At 41.2% G+C, this 16578-nt stretch overlaps 1 protein-coding gene across 2 annotated transcripts; it reads left to right on the top strand.

Moving 5' to 3' along the window:
- The first annotated feature begins 3966 nt into the window (after nt 1–3966).
- On the top strand, nt 3967–16413 carry LOC128878323 (sorting nexin-8-like). 2 transcript variants are annotated; one of them, XM_054126436.1, is made up of 9 exons: nt 3967–4699; nt 5131–5362; nt 11468–11600; nt 13273–13466; nt 13566–13683; nt 13768–14227; nt 14579–14795; nt 15300–15488; nt 15688–16413. In XM_054126436.1, exons 2-9 carry the CDS (start codon nt 5153–5155, stop codon nt 15772–15774), a joined length of 1608 nt encoding a protein of 535 aa, XP_053982411.1. In that variant the 5' UTR covers nt 3967–4699; nt 5131–5152; the 3' UTR covers nt 15775–16413. The 2 variants fall into 2 exon arrangements, with proteins under 2 accessions (XP_053982411.1, XP_053982412.1); XM_054126437.1 differs by having other exon boundaries at nt 3970–4699; nt 5235–5362.
- The last annotated feature ends 165 nt before the right edge of the window (nt 16414–16578 follow it).

Below are 16578 nucleotides of genomic sequence, written 5' to 3'. Positions count from 1 at the left end.
AGTCGTTAGAAAGAAGTTCCCCTGGGTTTGCAGTCCCCTTCCGTCTGTAATTCGAAGTAGCCAGCAATTTACACTTCGATCTTTCGGTGTGAGTCCCTGATTGGTCTCATAAGTAGCGTCGGAAATTGCGGTCCGCGCACGAGGCAAATCATACGTGCGGAATACGAATGAAACAAAAACGCTCCCCATTCCCGACTCGTTAAAAAGCGGTACGTTTCCTTCGTGTTCCTGCTAAGCGAATTGAGGTTCCCGCCACGTTAAGGGAGTATTTTGGTCTAGACGGCCATTTTACGAGCTGATTTTTGCGGATTGGACCAAAAAAGATTATTCAGCTCCGAAATTCTCAACGTATCATTTCGATGCAGTTTCGAACAAATTTTAACGTTATCGCGGTGTCAATTGTGCGTTTCCATTTTGTAGATTAAGTTTTAAGACCGACTGCAAAAATCTCTTTTTCCCAAGGCTTCTCTTTCTTGCGCGAAACAACAAATGCGTGTAGGTATTCCCCTGGTATTTTAATCGAACGAAATGGATGCCATTTATGGCATTTAGGCGCAAACGAATTGACCGCCATTTAAAACAATTCAGCGGAAAATATACCGATAGAAATACGCTCGATCCATTAAAAGCGTATCTTGAATGAATTCAATATTGAAAGGCAACGACTGAAAATCAATACGTCGATACTCCACACGATCGCACGATAGTTGTGGTGTTTGAAATTCGTGTTCTAAATCGCGGAAGTCGTTTTGTTTCTGGGTTTCCATGAACTTTTGTTTCGTGTATTTTCCTTCACAAATATTATATTTCGTACGAATGCATACCGAGCAGATTCGCGAGGGAGTTGGACGGTTTTTTGAAATCCGACAATCGACTAGCAATTTTTCACTTGAAAATTAATCAATAGAGAGGTCCATGTGTATAAACTGATCGTTTTTCTACGTCGTTGTCGCTCGAACTATTTCAAATGTTTTGACAAGGTACTGAAACCGCGAGCCACCGTGAATGCCGCGGAACAATATTTCTAGAATGATAGACTATCAATGGCGACACGTTTTCACGATTCAGAGACGAAGAAAATTTCGTTCGTACAATAGGCACGGGATAGAATCAGCAAATAATCTGTCTACCATCCACCGGTTTCGTGATATTTATTCGTAAGAAAAATAACGATCAATTCGTTTGCGCGATAATTTCATTCTCATTCTTCGATTGGATACTGTTTAGGATACAAAGGAATATTTCCCCCGTTATTTCGAATAATTCGACAATGCCCCAATCACGTGGGCGTCGATCAGCCAAGATTGCACCGTGACGACAAATAAAGCCACCGATTGCGCTATTCGTCATACGAGAATTGCCTCGCGAAAGGAAAAACCAAACAAGCGCTGGACGGGCTCGCCGAAAACAAAGTCGCAGCCACGCAAGCCTCCCGTTAAAACGTCATTACAGAAGTTCGCGACAAAGGAGACCGTGATTGACAGCAAAAAGAACAAAGCTCGAGAGGGTGAAAAACTGCGAGACGCGTATGCCAGCGAACGGTTTAGCCGCAGGCCAGATCTGGTCCTCTACTTTCCTATTTCGCGTTACTCAATCTTTAAAATTAAAAGAAAAACGCGTGGCCCCCAAACTAGGAACGAGGTGGCCTTGTCCGTGGACCCATCGAACTCCTTTACGGGCTCGAACAAAAGGTAAACGGCAAGGGTGAGGCGGAAGAGCGAGGAGCCAGGCGTGCAAGGGAAAACGCGAGAGAGGGTGCAAAATAAAAATCCTTGCCAGCGTCAGTTTTCGTGCTTTTGCGCGAGAGCGTTTCCCGCGGAAAGGTGCTTATTTAGGCCAGCCACGCGCGCGAGAATAAATATCAAAGGCAAGTGCGTTTCTTCGTCCTCTCCTACTGCTACCCTTAGCCTCCTTCTCCTCATCGTCGACGCCCTTTTTCACCTCTTCCTTTGCTCGCCATCACCAACCCCACCGCCCTCGTCGCCGCTCCCGTTTCCTCTTTCGTGCGCCGTCACCGACGACTCGTTTTCCTCTTCGGCAGCGCGCTGCCTGTGAAGTCGCGACAGGTGGCGCGCACGTCGAACCGTCTGAAAATTTTCACGGAGCTTATGACTTACCCGGTGGTGGCCGTTCGGGTGAACGTTTTCCAAGGTACTTCGAATCCGCTAAACGTCTGCTGAGCGGAAAATGCACTTTTAATTGCACGTCAAAGTCAAAGCGCCCCGACCCCTAGCCTCATATCGTGACACGCAGTTCCGCTAGCTCGTTCGTTCCCAGTTTTTTCCTCCCCAACCAATCCCCCTACCCTTCGCTTGCACCTACGTCTCTCCATCGATCCTACGTCGTCCTCTCGCTCTCTCCACTTTCCCTTTTGCCTTCCTCTATTTCTTTCCTTTTCCCTTTCTTTCTCTTTTCTCGCTCTTTCCCCCTTTTCTTTAATAAAACTCACACGTGCTTTTGAAGTTGCTCAAAGTACGACGCGTACACTCGCACCCCCCCCCCCACCCCACCCCCCTAGGTCCGCTCTCAGTCAGCCTACGCGAGCCTAAACCTCTTTTCCTTTTGATCGTTTCGAATACAGACGCGTTTAAAAGTATTAGGCGCGCGTGGTGCGCGTTTCCGGTAAAGCATTGCTTACTTTTCTTCGAGGTACGATAAATGGCGTTGTTTTAGCGAAAAATGTGACCCTCGTGCTCCAACTCGAATAAGTTATCCGTCGAAGTGCTCACTCGTTCGTATAGATGTAGGCGCGAAAGCATGTAATCGGTGATTGTATACAGTCGCAAATTGGCTGATGGTAATTATTATTAGTACAGTTGGTTATGCGAAGAAGACAAAAAAAGATCAATTACGAGAAATCACTTGTACTAAGAAGAAGTAACGAAACCAGCAGCTTACGAATTATTAGAAAACCCTATGTCGAGTTCAGCTCTACCGGAAAGGCACGAAAACCGTCGAGACTGTTTGTTAAAGTTAGTTTTTGATGTTGTACCAGTCATTAGTGGGAAAACCACATAACCACATGTGGCGGCTTTGATCAACGATTTCTATGCTCGATGACTCGACGTTTCTCTATTTTTTCTTACTCTTTTCGTTTCTCTTTTTTACATACTTCGTCTTTTACTTTGACGCTCAATTCGCGCTCGTTGGAAGTGTTTTCGTGCTTCGCCAAGTGTTTTGCAGTAATTTCCGTGACGTTTAGACTTTGTGAATAAAAGAGAAAAATTCTGCGTTATTCGCGTACATTTGATGAATTGTTGGGTCGTTTCATGGAAGGAAAGTTGTTTTATTTCGTACCAGAAATTGTATTATGCTTTGGCTCGAATGGCCACGATAATACTGTTCGTTTATAACGAATAATAACTTTCGTCTATAACGGGAAGAATTAACGGAACGATAACGCTGACTATTTCGAATCGATGGAGACTTTTTTATCACTCTCGACGTAGACGTGTTTATGTCACAACACAGAGAAAGATTAAACAAAGGGTGTTGGAATTCCCGTGGAAAGAAAAACTAGAGCTTAAAAAACCACAACTGAATTTACTATTCGCCTAACGGCGCGAGCGAGGCATAGAAAAGCGGAGATATTCGGTTTCAATCCTGGAGTCATATTTACATGTGACCTCGATAGCACGTCGAATGCTGATGCCAGGCTGTACCTACACGTATACCTACATAGGAATAAAATGCAACGCGCGATGAACAGAAAGATTCTGTTAAAACTGGGGTTAAGCCTGTTCGTACAATCGTTTGGTGAATCCTGCAGTTTTTCAAACGAGTGTCGTTTTTCAGAACACCGGGATAAGCATGTCGTTCAAGGTGACACAATAAATTGGTAAAATATATAGAGAACAATCTCATGGAACTATTAAGTTTCAAATTTTTTATAGATTTTCGTATATTTTTAAAGAGGACTTGACAGTTTGCAAAATTTGAACTGGAGCATAAACTCGATTTAGCTACTACCAAAGGAAAAGAAAAGAAAAGATCGTAAAGAGGATATTTAATAAAAGTTTGTAGTGTGTTTTCTTTAAAAATTTGAAATATCCCGCGACGCTTCTAGGAGTTTGCCAGAGCGCCGCGGTGGACAATCTGTGAAACATGTTGCTAAGCTACATACCGACTGAACGGTCGATAAAACGTTATCATCGCACCAGCAGACGTTTACAACGGTTTGGTCCTGTCGCCACTAGATGGCTGTACCGTTGCATTTGTCTTAGCTTTGTAGATAATGTAGATCGTTATTTAAATTCTCGTAATGTGTATTACACGATACATTCGTTAACTCGACTGCAATGTTACACTGTTTCGCTTATAAATCACAGAAAATAACTAAATATAAATTTCCTGAGAAACACGGACTACTATTACTTCGTAATCGAACGGGCGAAAGAACGCATGCGCGGCGGGAGAAACAAGAACGGCCGGCCAGAGAAATCGTGGTTTAGTTTAGTCTTCAGTTGTGCGCCACACGGCAATGGCGAGTGTCGTCAGTGTTTATTTGTTGTCGTTCGCATCTCGCCGGTCGGTTGTATTGTATTGTTCGAAAAACCCAACGCGAGTGCACGTAAATCATTAAGGCGAGGACGATCCGCCGACGCGCCTGTAATTTCGCAAACTCCCCAGTGCAACGATCTAACAGGATTCCGGATGATCAACAAGTGATCCAACATGGCGTCGACCGATCTGTCGTTCGGTAAATGATGAACTCGTGTACCGCACGCATCTTTGACAAGGTCTCCCCGAGGTCGTCCGGTTTTTAAAAGCAACTCGTATCCCCTTTTAGCACGTCGAACCTCGCTAACTCTCGATTACTATAGTACATCGGTGTCTCGACTATCTAAACCCCCAAATTTCCTCTGTGGATTTAAGAAACCTTTACTTTCTCTAACTTCTTTAAAAAATAGATCCGTATCTAACATATTTATTAGACGCAAAATAGCGAAAGTCGCGTAGAAATCAAAGCAACCGAAGACACATGTGGCCGCATGTGACGTGCGTTGGAATACGCACGTGTGCCTTCGTTGCCTTGATTTCTTGCTATCCATGTGACTCAAGATAAACGCGTTTACAGAATATTACTCTACTTTAGCGCACCTAATATTTGTCGGTCTTTCTCGACGATAGATTCTTTCGGTTAATATTTTCAATGCGTGAAAGTGTGACGCACGTAATTTCCCGCGAAGTGATGCCCTTTTATTTTGCTTTCCGTCGGCGCACGGAACCACCAGGCTGCATACCACCGTTCTACAGAGAAGTCTACGAGAAGATTTGCTCTCCCACGAGTGGAAATGTGGAACGAGAGGTGTTTAAATCCCTTCTTGTCAAGTCCCAGCTGAGTAGCTCCGTTCTCAGTCAGGTATGCTCTCATTCTTCTCTTGTCTCTCTCTTTCTGACGTCTCTGCCCTCCATTCTCTTACTTTCCACTCTCTTCTTGCACCTCCGATCTTTAATTAAATTATTTTTACTGTAGACATAAATTCTCTCCATTTATATTCCATCATTCATAACTTCGGTTCAAGTAGAAATATTTAATCGTCATTTTGTTATTTATTGTAACCTTTGTTACTGTAAATTGTTACATATCTATTTGTTTGCTGATATTTATTTCGATTTTCTTATTATTGCGTTTGCAGTCCGGCTGAAATCACACTGGCGGAAAAATGCAGTACGAACCCGATACTCGGGTTAAAGCGTTAACTGGTTAATGTTATGTGACTATAACTTCTTCCGTACTGAACAGCGATTACTCACTGTCAGATTGGCAGACAGTGGATGACGAATACTCGCTGCTAACTAGATTTCCACGAATTTCAATTAAATCTATATTCACTTCTACCTTGAACTTTAAATATCAGATTCTTTAATGTCGAACAAAGACGAACAACATTTAATTCGAATAACAGACGGCCAATAAAAGCAACATACAGCAATTGATTCGTGACGTTCGTTCGATCAAGAACACATAGTAATTAAATTTTTATTTGTTTCATTTCGTATAATTTTGATACGAGGAAGTAAAAAATTGTACGCGAATTGAATAGTCTCGATTTGTTTAAAGTTAGAATTTATATGCACGCTAAATAAATGGACGAAGATTATTTAACGTGCACCATCTTTATTTGTTGAACTGTAGCTGTGCATCCGTGATAATGAGAGCTTTAACGGACAAATTAATAACTCCAGACCCGCGGAAAGATGTTGCTTTCAGATTATAGTTCACAGATTGAAAGTTTATATTTAGCACTCTATCTTCCGCTTCGGACCTCGGAATTTTCGTTGTTTTTATTGCCATATGCCAACGAAGAATGCGTAATAATGGACGTCCCAATTCATATTCGCCAATACTCGTATTAATTTTATATTCGCTGTACAAGCTACTTTTCCATTACCATCCGATCGACGGATATTAATTTTATATTCCTCCTGGAATAATTTCTGACCTCCAAATCGTAATTTATTATATATCGATCGCGCGTATCAATTATTCTCAAACAAGTCGTATTGCTTCGTCCTTCTCGCGGTACGAATTCTTTCAACAACGATCGTTCACCTCCAATTGCCGTCGAGCAATTTATATTGCTAATAATTGTGAAGGTATTTAATGTTCATTAATATATCAGTGCCGGTTCAATTACGTTGGTTGACGCAAATTATACTGACACGATTAGATAACGAATCGAATGTGTGTACACGCAACGGTATACGGACTACGTGCCGAAACGGTTGCCATACGAATAAATTCTCTGCATAGCGGTTCCTCGCGAGGAAAACGGTTTCAGAATTTTTACGAGCGTGACGCGACTCCGGATGATTAACCTCCGGGACGCGGTATCGTATGCGATTACTATAACCTAAACGGAAACAATACAGAAGTTTGTTTATTTGTTTGTTTTTTTTTAAATTTTCACGCGTTACGGAAACGCAGAACTTACTCTCGATCATTTTCGCGATTGGCGATTAAAAATAACTTTAATTCACGAGACGAGAGTAAAAGAAGATTTTGATGCACTCCAGGATCTATCGACTTTGGTTCATCATTTTCGAAGATTATTAATCGCTTCTACACAAACAATTATTAGTCACTTAAAATTCTATTCCTGGTTATAACAAAAATTATGAAAATCTTTTTATTTTATACACCATGTCCAGCTTCAGAATTTTATTATTTTACGTAAACTATCTGCTGGTCCCGAATGTGTTAATTGTCGTTACCGATTTCCTTTCCCCTTTGAGCGAAGCTTTCCTTCTGCATTGTCTCTTGTCTCCAGTCGATATCGTTGTTTTATCATTAACACGCCCGCTGACGACAGTCTGCGTGAACGCCCCTTCGTAATAGCGGAAGATTACGCACCAGGGTCAACTACAACCATAAATGTATTTACAAGTATTCGTGGCTTTCATGATTAGAAAGACAGATTTCAACGTTTACAGTCGCCGATTGCCTAGCATTACAGAATCGAATATTCGAAGAACACATTCCCCTATCGCCGTCGAAACGTTTTCAGGATATACTTTGGAAAAAAAATGAACCCAGAGACCGTGCACGATTATAGAAGAAACTAGAAGCTATAAAGTGACACGACACGAAACGTCGTAATAGGGATTGAACGTCGCGTCTCGTTCATTGACTAATGACACAATCAAAATAACGTTACGTGGGTCGCCGCTTTATCGCTAGTCATCGCAGATCTCTATGAATAGGACGGTCCTGAATGATACACATCGTGTAAGGCGATACAAAGTGCGCTCCTTGGATCTATGGGTTATCGCCCACCTCGATCGTTAACAATACCTTTGGACTATCGATTATCGCTACCACACTGTTCGCAGCATCTAGGCATGAACCATTGTAAAATGTCCTCACAGATCGACGATTGTCAAACTCTTAAAGTCAAGGCAAAATATGAAAGAAGAAATTTGAAAATAAAAATGCATCGGAGATGTGGTATGCGGCATCCTTCTGTCGTAGCGGTTCTAATTGTGAGTCTACCGCTGATGGAAGCACGTTTTACTAATGAGCCAATGTCCCGTAAGCGTTTGTGTATTCTTTCCACCGCTTTCCCATTTGGCAGACAACCGAGAAAGACGTTCCATGCACAGGTGCCTTGCCAAAGCAGCGTTGTAATCACTGAGGGCATACATCGAATGGAAATTTGCCATTTCTGAATTTGTGTAGTCTGCTGTTATCGCTTCGAATAGAAACTGTCGCAGCATTGAGTTGGAAATATTGGACTCGTACCTACCGTTTCTATTAAGGAAATAAACTGCTGTGATTCATAGAATGTCAAACGATAAAGTCACGCGTCAAGTGTGAAGCAGAGACATCGTTTGTGTCTGGAATAAATTAGATAAATTTTTATCTGGTATTTCGCCAAAGGCTGTAAATTTGCTTTACGTTGACGGAGGGGGATAAACGTTTAATGTAGAAAATATTTGAAATTAAAATTTCTGGGATCCTTATCTACCGTATGATAATCCGTCATGCTAAACGCGACAGCGTGGCATGGTTCGCGGAGTTAGGTTCCCATATGTTGCGCGAGGGTTCAATTTCTGACGAATAAACTTGAAAGTTTGTTGCTTTATTTACGCGAGACTAGTTTTATTTATATAAGGTATACGCCGACCATTGCGATTCGTTTTAAAAATACCTGAACATCCCAATTGTAAGATGCAATCGTTTCCAGTGTACGTATTCTCTCACGAATCCAACTACATTGCTATTCATATAAACATTTTTACCGTGTTACTCATGTACACTAAGCGTGATGTAACGCAGCAGGTACTTTTATAAGGAAGACATTCTACGATTCCTCTTTAACAAAACGATTAACGATCGTACAACATCGATTACTGCAAACTACACATTGTAAATAAATTTCTTCAATGTACACAAACGATGCATTTCATGAAAATCATTACATATCTTTACATAATTTCGTTTTGTCAATTTAATTATCCCGTTTGCCACCGTAATTTCCATTATTTTTAAATGACAAAGAACCGACGAGTCGAATCGCGAAAACGAAAGTGAGACTGCTTATTCCTCCTCAATTTTAATATAGTTGTCGATAAACACGCAGAAATCGTTGCGAACAGCTGTTGAGCTGTTTCACAATGGATGCGGTTGTTTATGTGAGCGTACCATGGGACGCTCGTCACGAACACAAACACTCGCGTAAGATAAAACTTCCGCGGATACCTCCCTTCCCCCAAACCCTCTGCAATAATTTTGTTTAATGACGTTCCAGTTGTTTCGTGCTTTATACGATACGCGCGTGCGCGCATCTTTCCTCTTCCTGCTGGCCAGTACTTTCCCATTCGTGTCTTACAGAGTTGAACGTTCATTCCGGGTATTTACAAATATTTTTGGCGCGAAAGTAACATTATGAATTTGTTAAATATACACCGAAAATTGCTTTGAAGTCGCTCGTATCAAAACAAATTGTTGGAATGCAAAGGTTGTTGTATTGTTCTTGCAACCAACAAATGTAGAATTCTTAATATCAAGAAATCTTATCATAGTCCGTATCTCGCTCGTCTGTGTGCGCAAAACATCGCCTCCAGGCTACTATGAACCAGTCTTCGTCGTGCTTCGATTTAAAAACAGGATGTGCCTAGTAACTCGAGACGAGAACAAAAATTTGTCATGCGACAAAATGCGAATTACGTAAATATTTATTTCGCGATTATTCGTCCATGTGTGCCGCACAGTCGGCTAAAAAGCGTTGGTATTTCAATGCGGTATTTATATTTAAAAATACTATTCGAAAAATGTGAAGGGGGCCATCGAGGCCGATAGCTGAAAAGCCGCGCTCGCGACGAGCAAACTCTCAGCTTTCTCGACGATTGTTCGCGAGCACCGTTCACACGAACAGGGAACCTATTTCCATTGTAATTTCCTCTTGGTGAACTCGATCGACGATTAGGGTTTAACGACACTCGTAAAACCAATGAGAAGACAAGGACCCAAACGCTTTCGAACGCGAAGAACACGCACGGCGAGTGCCACTTATGCGCAGGTTTACGCTCGATCGTGTCTGCATTTGCTTTTTCGATTTTTCCATTCGACCGCTTTTCCCGCTACCCGACTTCTGGACGCGCTCCGATCTTCCCAAATCAAATCTGTTTTTATCCGTTCCTGTTCTCTCCTATGTTTCAGCATCCGAATCACTTGGTTATCAAATCATGTCTAACGATGCGATTCGATAAAAGGAAGTTTAACGGCGTCCCGTTACTTCATCGCGTTATGGAAATTTGTGTTACGAGCGCAGTAATGAAAGCATTTATTCTCTTGCCACGTACCGAATATACATGTACTCTAACGACAGCTCTATTGGAATAGAAACCACTGTGTACGACACCACATTTGTGTGAATGAAGCGAGTACAACGCTCTCTCATCATTTGAATGATAATAGAACATTTTTGCTAACGTATCAACTTTGTTACGTTCCACACCTGTCTCCGCCGCTCCTCGGAATGGCGTTAATTAAAAAATGTAAACAAATTAATATACCAATTTTTTTCAAAAATCTTCGATCGTCGAAGGATGAGATCGTCGGTTTAGAAATCTGTATGCACGTAAAGTGCAGTTTCTGCCGAGTCTGGTGAAAGAGAAGTGGTGGGAACGAAAGCAGGAGTAGTGGAATGACGCAGCAAGATATAAAAATTCTCGGAATGCAGTTACTTTCATTTATGGCCTAATCCTTAGGAATCGTCCACAGTGTTAACCGAGGTTGCACCGTTAGAGTCTAGCGTGCTCGTTGCAACTTGCAACTAATCATCTGTTTTCACATTAAGCCTTTAAATTAACTACTTTTTTCGATTCAATTTCTCTTCCATTATTTTTTTTTTAAATATATTTATGAGAGTACTCTTCGTGCTATGATTTGTTCGGTGATTCTCGCTATAATTGGAGAACTGCCACCCACTGTTTGTTTCCGATAAGAGTCGACAATGGACATAATTATTTTGTACAACTCTGGAACCTTTTAATGTTTTTGTTACGCATCGAGAAAGTACTCTCTACTTGGAATAAGACCAGGAATATTCTCTGCTCATCTTTCACATAGCTTTCCTTGGAAACCTTTTCCATGGGTTTCACGCTCGCAACCATGATATTTTCCACTAGGTGCGCCTTTCAACGTTCTAAATTGAGCCACTGAAATCTGACAATTCATGCATCGATCGCTATGTTATTATTGGTCTCGCGATAGTATTATTAATCGCACCGTACGCATTTTATGTGGAGCAGCCTTGTACGAAAATAACCGAATAAATGATGTATAAATAGAATGTGAATAATTCATCGTGCAAGAATTCAACGTTCTTCTTTAACTGCGACATCGAAGCTTTATTCATTATAGAATTTGTTAAGCATTGTATGGATAAAAATATTTTTTCTTTTATTTTTTAAAAAGATAATGTTTTAATTAAAATTACTTTTATTTTTTTAATTCTAGATATGGGAACTCGTGGACAGCAAGACGGGTTACCTGACCAGGAGCGGATTGTACAAGGGCCTCGCTCTAGTCGCATTTGCTCAGCAAGGAAAGCAACCAAGCGACAAACTGTTGGAGAATTCTGAATCTCAAGGTTAGCGCATTTACGCTAATAAAATAGTGAACTGGGTTAAGTATATGCAGGGTAAATGGTGGTAAAAGCGAAAATTGGGTGATTCTGTATGAAAAAATAAGTCGAAAATATAGAATAAAAATTTTTCGTGCGAGGCTTTGTTTTCGAGAAAATCGACTTTGAATCTTCGCCGGGTACGAGTGCACTTGAGCTCTCCACTTGTACAGTTTCGTATTACGTATCATTGTTCCCGGCACTTTACGGACTACACCTCTTTTGATATGTGGACAGTGGACATGCGAAGAAACCCGGTTTTTAATGGTGTCACTGACCACCGTAATAAGTGCTTGCTTTCTTATCGGTAAAAAGTCACGCTTATCGCTAGACCGCGGATCAGGTGCATTTCTGATACAAGCTGATACGACAAATACACGCTAAATATAACCAAAAGGTATGCACACTTATGGAAAACGAAATATTAAATCACTGTATTAACGAAAGAAGCATTAGAAATCTGTGGAAAGTCGGCTATCATAAAAATTTTACATGGTGGCTTATACCTCTAGGGTTCGGCAAACATTACTCTTCGACCAACACGGTTGAAAGTCGAAACGCAAATAAGAAAATGTACAATGCAATCACGCGAACTATCGGCGTAAAAGCTTTCTTGTACTTCTAAAAATACGTGCACGCGATAACCGGGTTCCTCGACTTTCTTCAGCGGTAATGCAGACGTGATAACGCCATCGAAAAAAAATAAAATCTCCGCAAACGTTTCCATCTACACGCTTCGAACTGGCTACCGACGAAAAACAAAGCGTGTCGTTTTCTCAACCAACGTCAGCAACTAACCACGACGTTGTAGTATTGGGTCTTATATATTTCTTAGAATGAACCTTTGATGTCTCAAAGGAGGGGGGAAGAGTCCACCGTAGAGGACGCCAATTGGTTACATTCCTCAAAACCGGTCGAGACGAACCGGTACGCTAACCACGGATCTCGAATTTGGACTTATCATTCTGTAGCACCCGTCTTCGACTGTTCCTACTTGACGAGTTTCAACCTAATTCAGTCTTGTTTGTCTGCCCGACGAGCCCTCTAAGGTTCGCTTCTCTCCGTTGGAGAATAGCGACCGTCGACATTCCTCCCATGGTGTTGATTAAAATCTGCCACTACTTCAGAGGCTATAAGTCGGAGATTATGCAATGAAAGGACTCGGACGTAATGGTCCTCGCTACTGGAGTTCAACCTTGGCCTTAAACAGCGCCGAGCGACCCTTCGAGTCTCCGACATCTTTCCTCCGTGTGATATTCCCACGTGCGTAGCAGAATTAATTGTTTAATAAAAATCCCTTTTCGTTTTGCCCTTGAACCGCATCTTCTGGTACGAAGTCAGATGCTGAATCATTTGGGGACACTCTGTACAATGTCCGGGAATGAGTTTCACCTCTGCTGGTATTGTGAACGACGGCATAGGTCAAGAAAGTCTTTTAGAAAATGGAGGTTATGGTTGCGACGATGGGAATAATGATACCCAGAGAAATTGCTCGCTTTGAAGACTTGGCTCTCCGAGATATAACGACGCTAACGACTCTCAGGGATGAAATTTTATTCTAACGATTGTCGACAGATGCAGATTCGAATAATCGTTTATCTTAAGTCTGGGTTGCTTGAATTCCTTTTCTTTTTAATAGATCTACCTGTTCCGACTCTGTGCGACCTGTCGGAAGTAACGCTTCTGGCTCAAAGGCTGCACAAAGGCAGCAATCCCGCTAAACTGAATCTCACGTACTCGGATATCTGTAATCTGGACACGATAGAAGTTAACTTGGTACCAGAGAAGAAGGGGATTTTTCTAAAACACGTCGAGTACCAAGTGACGAGCAAGGTATCGTGTAAAAAATTATACGATGTTGTGAGGTTGCTCTGTATTTAAAACGCGAAGAATTATGGAGACGTACATTGTACAACAATTTTCATTTTTCAGAGATTCAATTCCGTGGTTTATAGACGCTACAATGACTTCGTATCGTTGCACGAGCTCCTCCTGGCAAGATTTCCGTACAGGTTGATACCGAAGTTACCACCGAAGAAGATCGTGGGAGGTGAAAGCTTTTATTCAGCAACCTTGTGTTCGATCTTAATCTTGTAATGCCTTCAACTAATCAATGATATTTTATTACTCGCAGCGGACTCGCAGTTTCTGGAAGAAAGGAGACGATCCCTCCTGAGATTCCTGACTGTGATCGCTCGCCACCCGGTAGTGAGCAAAGACCATATCGTGCAATTTTTCTTCACCTACACCGGCGAGGAGACGCAGCACAAAATTCGCGAAGTATTCAGGCGAGTGCCAGACGAATTCGCCACGTCGGAACTGTCCTCTAAAGCGAAAGAGTTAGTGCCGCCGGAGACGTTGACTGAATTCGCGAACAGTCGCGACCAGATCAGGGTGATACTGCTTGGCATCTCCCGGCTGAAAAACATCGCCGATTGCCTGGCAATTAGGTCTCATAGCTACGCGGTAGACATGGCGGAATTAGGCACGCAACTGAACAATTTAGCCTCGGAGCCGCACGGTACCACTGCTTGGGCCACTGGTGGATCTACCATCTGGCAAGAGATGAAAAAAGGTTTCCATATCATTTCGAAGTAGGTACTAGAATCTAACGACAGAGAGATACGATACAGAACGTTCGTTATATTCAGATATATGAAATTCAAGTATTTCAAGTCTCGCGCAAAAATATTCCTGCCATGTTCCGTGCTGTATGGAATAGCAATTTAATAACTTTATAGTTATACGTGGAACAGCACTTTTCAACGGAGTAATCATAATGAAAATCTGGCTAACTATAGGTAACACGATGATAACCAGGTTCTCGTTTCCCTGTCTTAAGTTTACAATTGCGAAATACCAGACTCAATTTCAAGTTCTTCCGTTTCTTCCGGATTATTACGTCTTCGTCGTACGAAAGTTCTCATGCGTAACTGTAATTGCAGAGAATTCAACTTACTCTCCACGAGAGCACTCCAACAAGCAGTCAGAGAAGAAACAATGGTCTGCGAAAGGCTGAATCTCCTTCTAGATATTTTGGTGGCGCACAGAATACTATGCGAGAGGCACGAACGCGGAGTCAGCGCTGATCATCAGCGCGCGTTATCCACGATGCTGTCGTTAAAGAAACGCCAAATGCAAGGAGTTATTCGCGGTACCGATGTAAGTCAATTCTCCGATTAATCTACCTCTGCTCTGAGGTAATCAAGGTACAGACAATGATTTACAGGCGTGCACAGGGTATATTTATCCGGTGACTTAACTCTAATTCATTGTTGCCGTGTAACGGTCATTACATGATTATTTTAAAATTGCTCATTCTGAACTTGTATCGTCTTACATAATTCGTTCCAATTGATGACGAACCACGCGTAAGAAAATTCCAGAAAATTGACGTTCTCGTTTCAATTAAATGTATTCGTTCATTTGATTTAAGTGAGTAACTTATTATACAAAGTTATCACACTAATGCTTACTTATTACTAGCTTATTTTTCATTCTTCTTATCATAAATTTGTCTTACATGACTTCCTGCATTGGTTTGATACTATTTGCAGTATGTCTCATAGCTCGGGTACCTCGGGATCGCTAAACCCGTACTGTAGCTGCGTAAACGCATGCTTACAGACCCTGAGGGCTTTCAATTATAATTGATCTTTCTCGCAGACCGACACCGTCGAGTATCTGGAGAACAAGATGGTCGCTCAGGAATCCGTGATTGCCAATGTCGAGTTACGGAATTGTTTTTCATTGCACTGTTTACACATGGAAACGCAACTCGTCCACGCGCATTTGGAGATACTGGCAACTGTTTTGCAGAGTCTTGTGAATGTGCAAATACGCGGGCACTCCGAGGTAAGATTCTTTAATTGTTGAAATTAAATTCCGAATTTTATCGAATTTTCTTGTGATGTTTTATGCTGTCGAAAATTGAGAAATTGGTAAGTGCAGCTTCTTGTTTCTTTCAACCGTGACATAATATTTATAATTCGGTAATGATTTATCGACAACTTTGACGAATACGTGAATGATTATTGCTCCAAATGTGCTACAGCTTGCCGAAGTGTGGAAGTTGATAGAACCGACGATCATGAAATGTTTACCAGAAAAATCAACGAATGGATCGAACGGAATTTCATAAAAGAAGAAAGAGTTTCTTTCACGCTGAACACTCGCGTGTTTCGTGATTAAATCTGGTGTACAAGGTAATGCTCGTTATTATAAGGTAATTGTTAAGTGAACGAAGACTTGCAAGATATTATAATTTAAAATTACGTTTAAGAGAGTGTTGGATACATATCTGACGTGTTTTACGAACAGTGTTGATAAATGTCAATAATTTTTAATGAAAATTAGGTGCAATAATATTACACTTGGTGAAGTATATGTAAACACGGTATTTTGTGTGTACTATGCGTATGTCACGACATATACAATTCGAAGACTTTTTAGACATTCCTTGTTGTGTACTTAATATATTTTATGATCTGATTGATATTCGCGAGATGGACAACCATGTTCTGTTGTGTATATAATAAGTTACGCTTTCTTTTGTAAAAACGCACAATATGTGAAACACGTTTGTATAAAAGAACAAACGGATTGTAAATAATTTGGTTACTGAGATGCTATGTTTTTATATGAGTTAGAAGTCTGGCGAGTTTTAACATGATTTCCGTATACCATGTTGATCGTGGATACTCTGAATATTTCACACATTTAAATGCGATACTCGCCTTTGCATAATAGTAATGAAATATATTGTTATTATATAATCGCATTAATTTACTGTTATTTCCCCGTTGTATGTTAAACAAATTTTATTATTATTTAAATTAATCTACGGTTTTCAAACGTTATTCTAAAGGCAATTATATCTTTCTGCGATACCTTGCTAATTTTTCCAATGCAATAGGCTTCGCCTATCCACCATTGAGGTCATCGA

The sequence above is a fragment of the Hylaeus volcanicus genome, chromosome 6 (genome assembly GCF_026283585.1).
Source record: "Hylaeus volcanicus isolate JK05 chromosome 6, UHH_iyHylVolc1.0_haploid, whole genome shotgun sequence".
NCBI classification, from domain to species: Eukaryota; Metazoa; Arthropoda; class Insecta; order Hymenoptera; family Colletidae; genus Hylaeus; species Hylaeus volcanicus.
This window is presented reverse-complemented; position numbering and strand designations above follow the sequence as displayed.

Bases quoted from the DNA above. Each gene is read 5' to 3' on its own strand.
- LOC128878323 (XM_054126436.1), top strand. From the start codon at position 5,153: ATGCGTGAAAGTGTGACGCACGTAATTTCCCGCGAAGTGATGCCCTTT. The intron at 11,601-13,272 runs GTTAGCGCATTT...TCTTTTTAATAG, and splicing joins GGAGAATTCTGAATCTCAAG to ATCTACCTGTTCCGACTCTG. The intron at 14,796-15,299 runs GTAAGTCAATTC...TCTTTCTCGCAG, and splicing joins GAGTTATTCGCGGTACCGAT to ACCGACACCGTCGAGTATCT.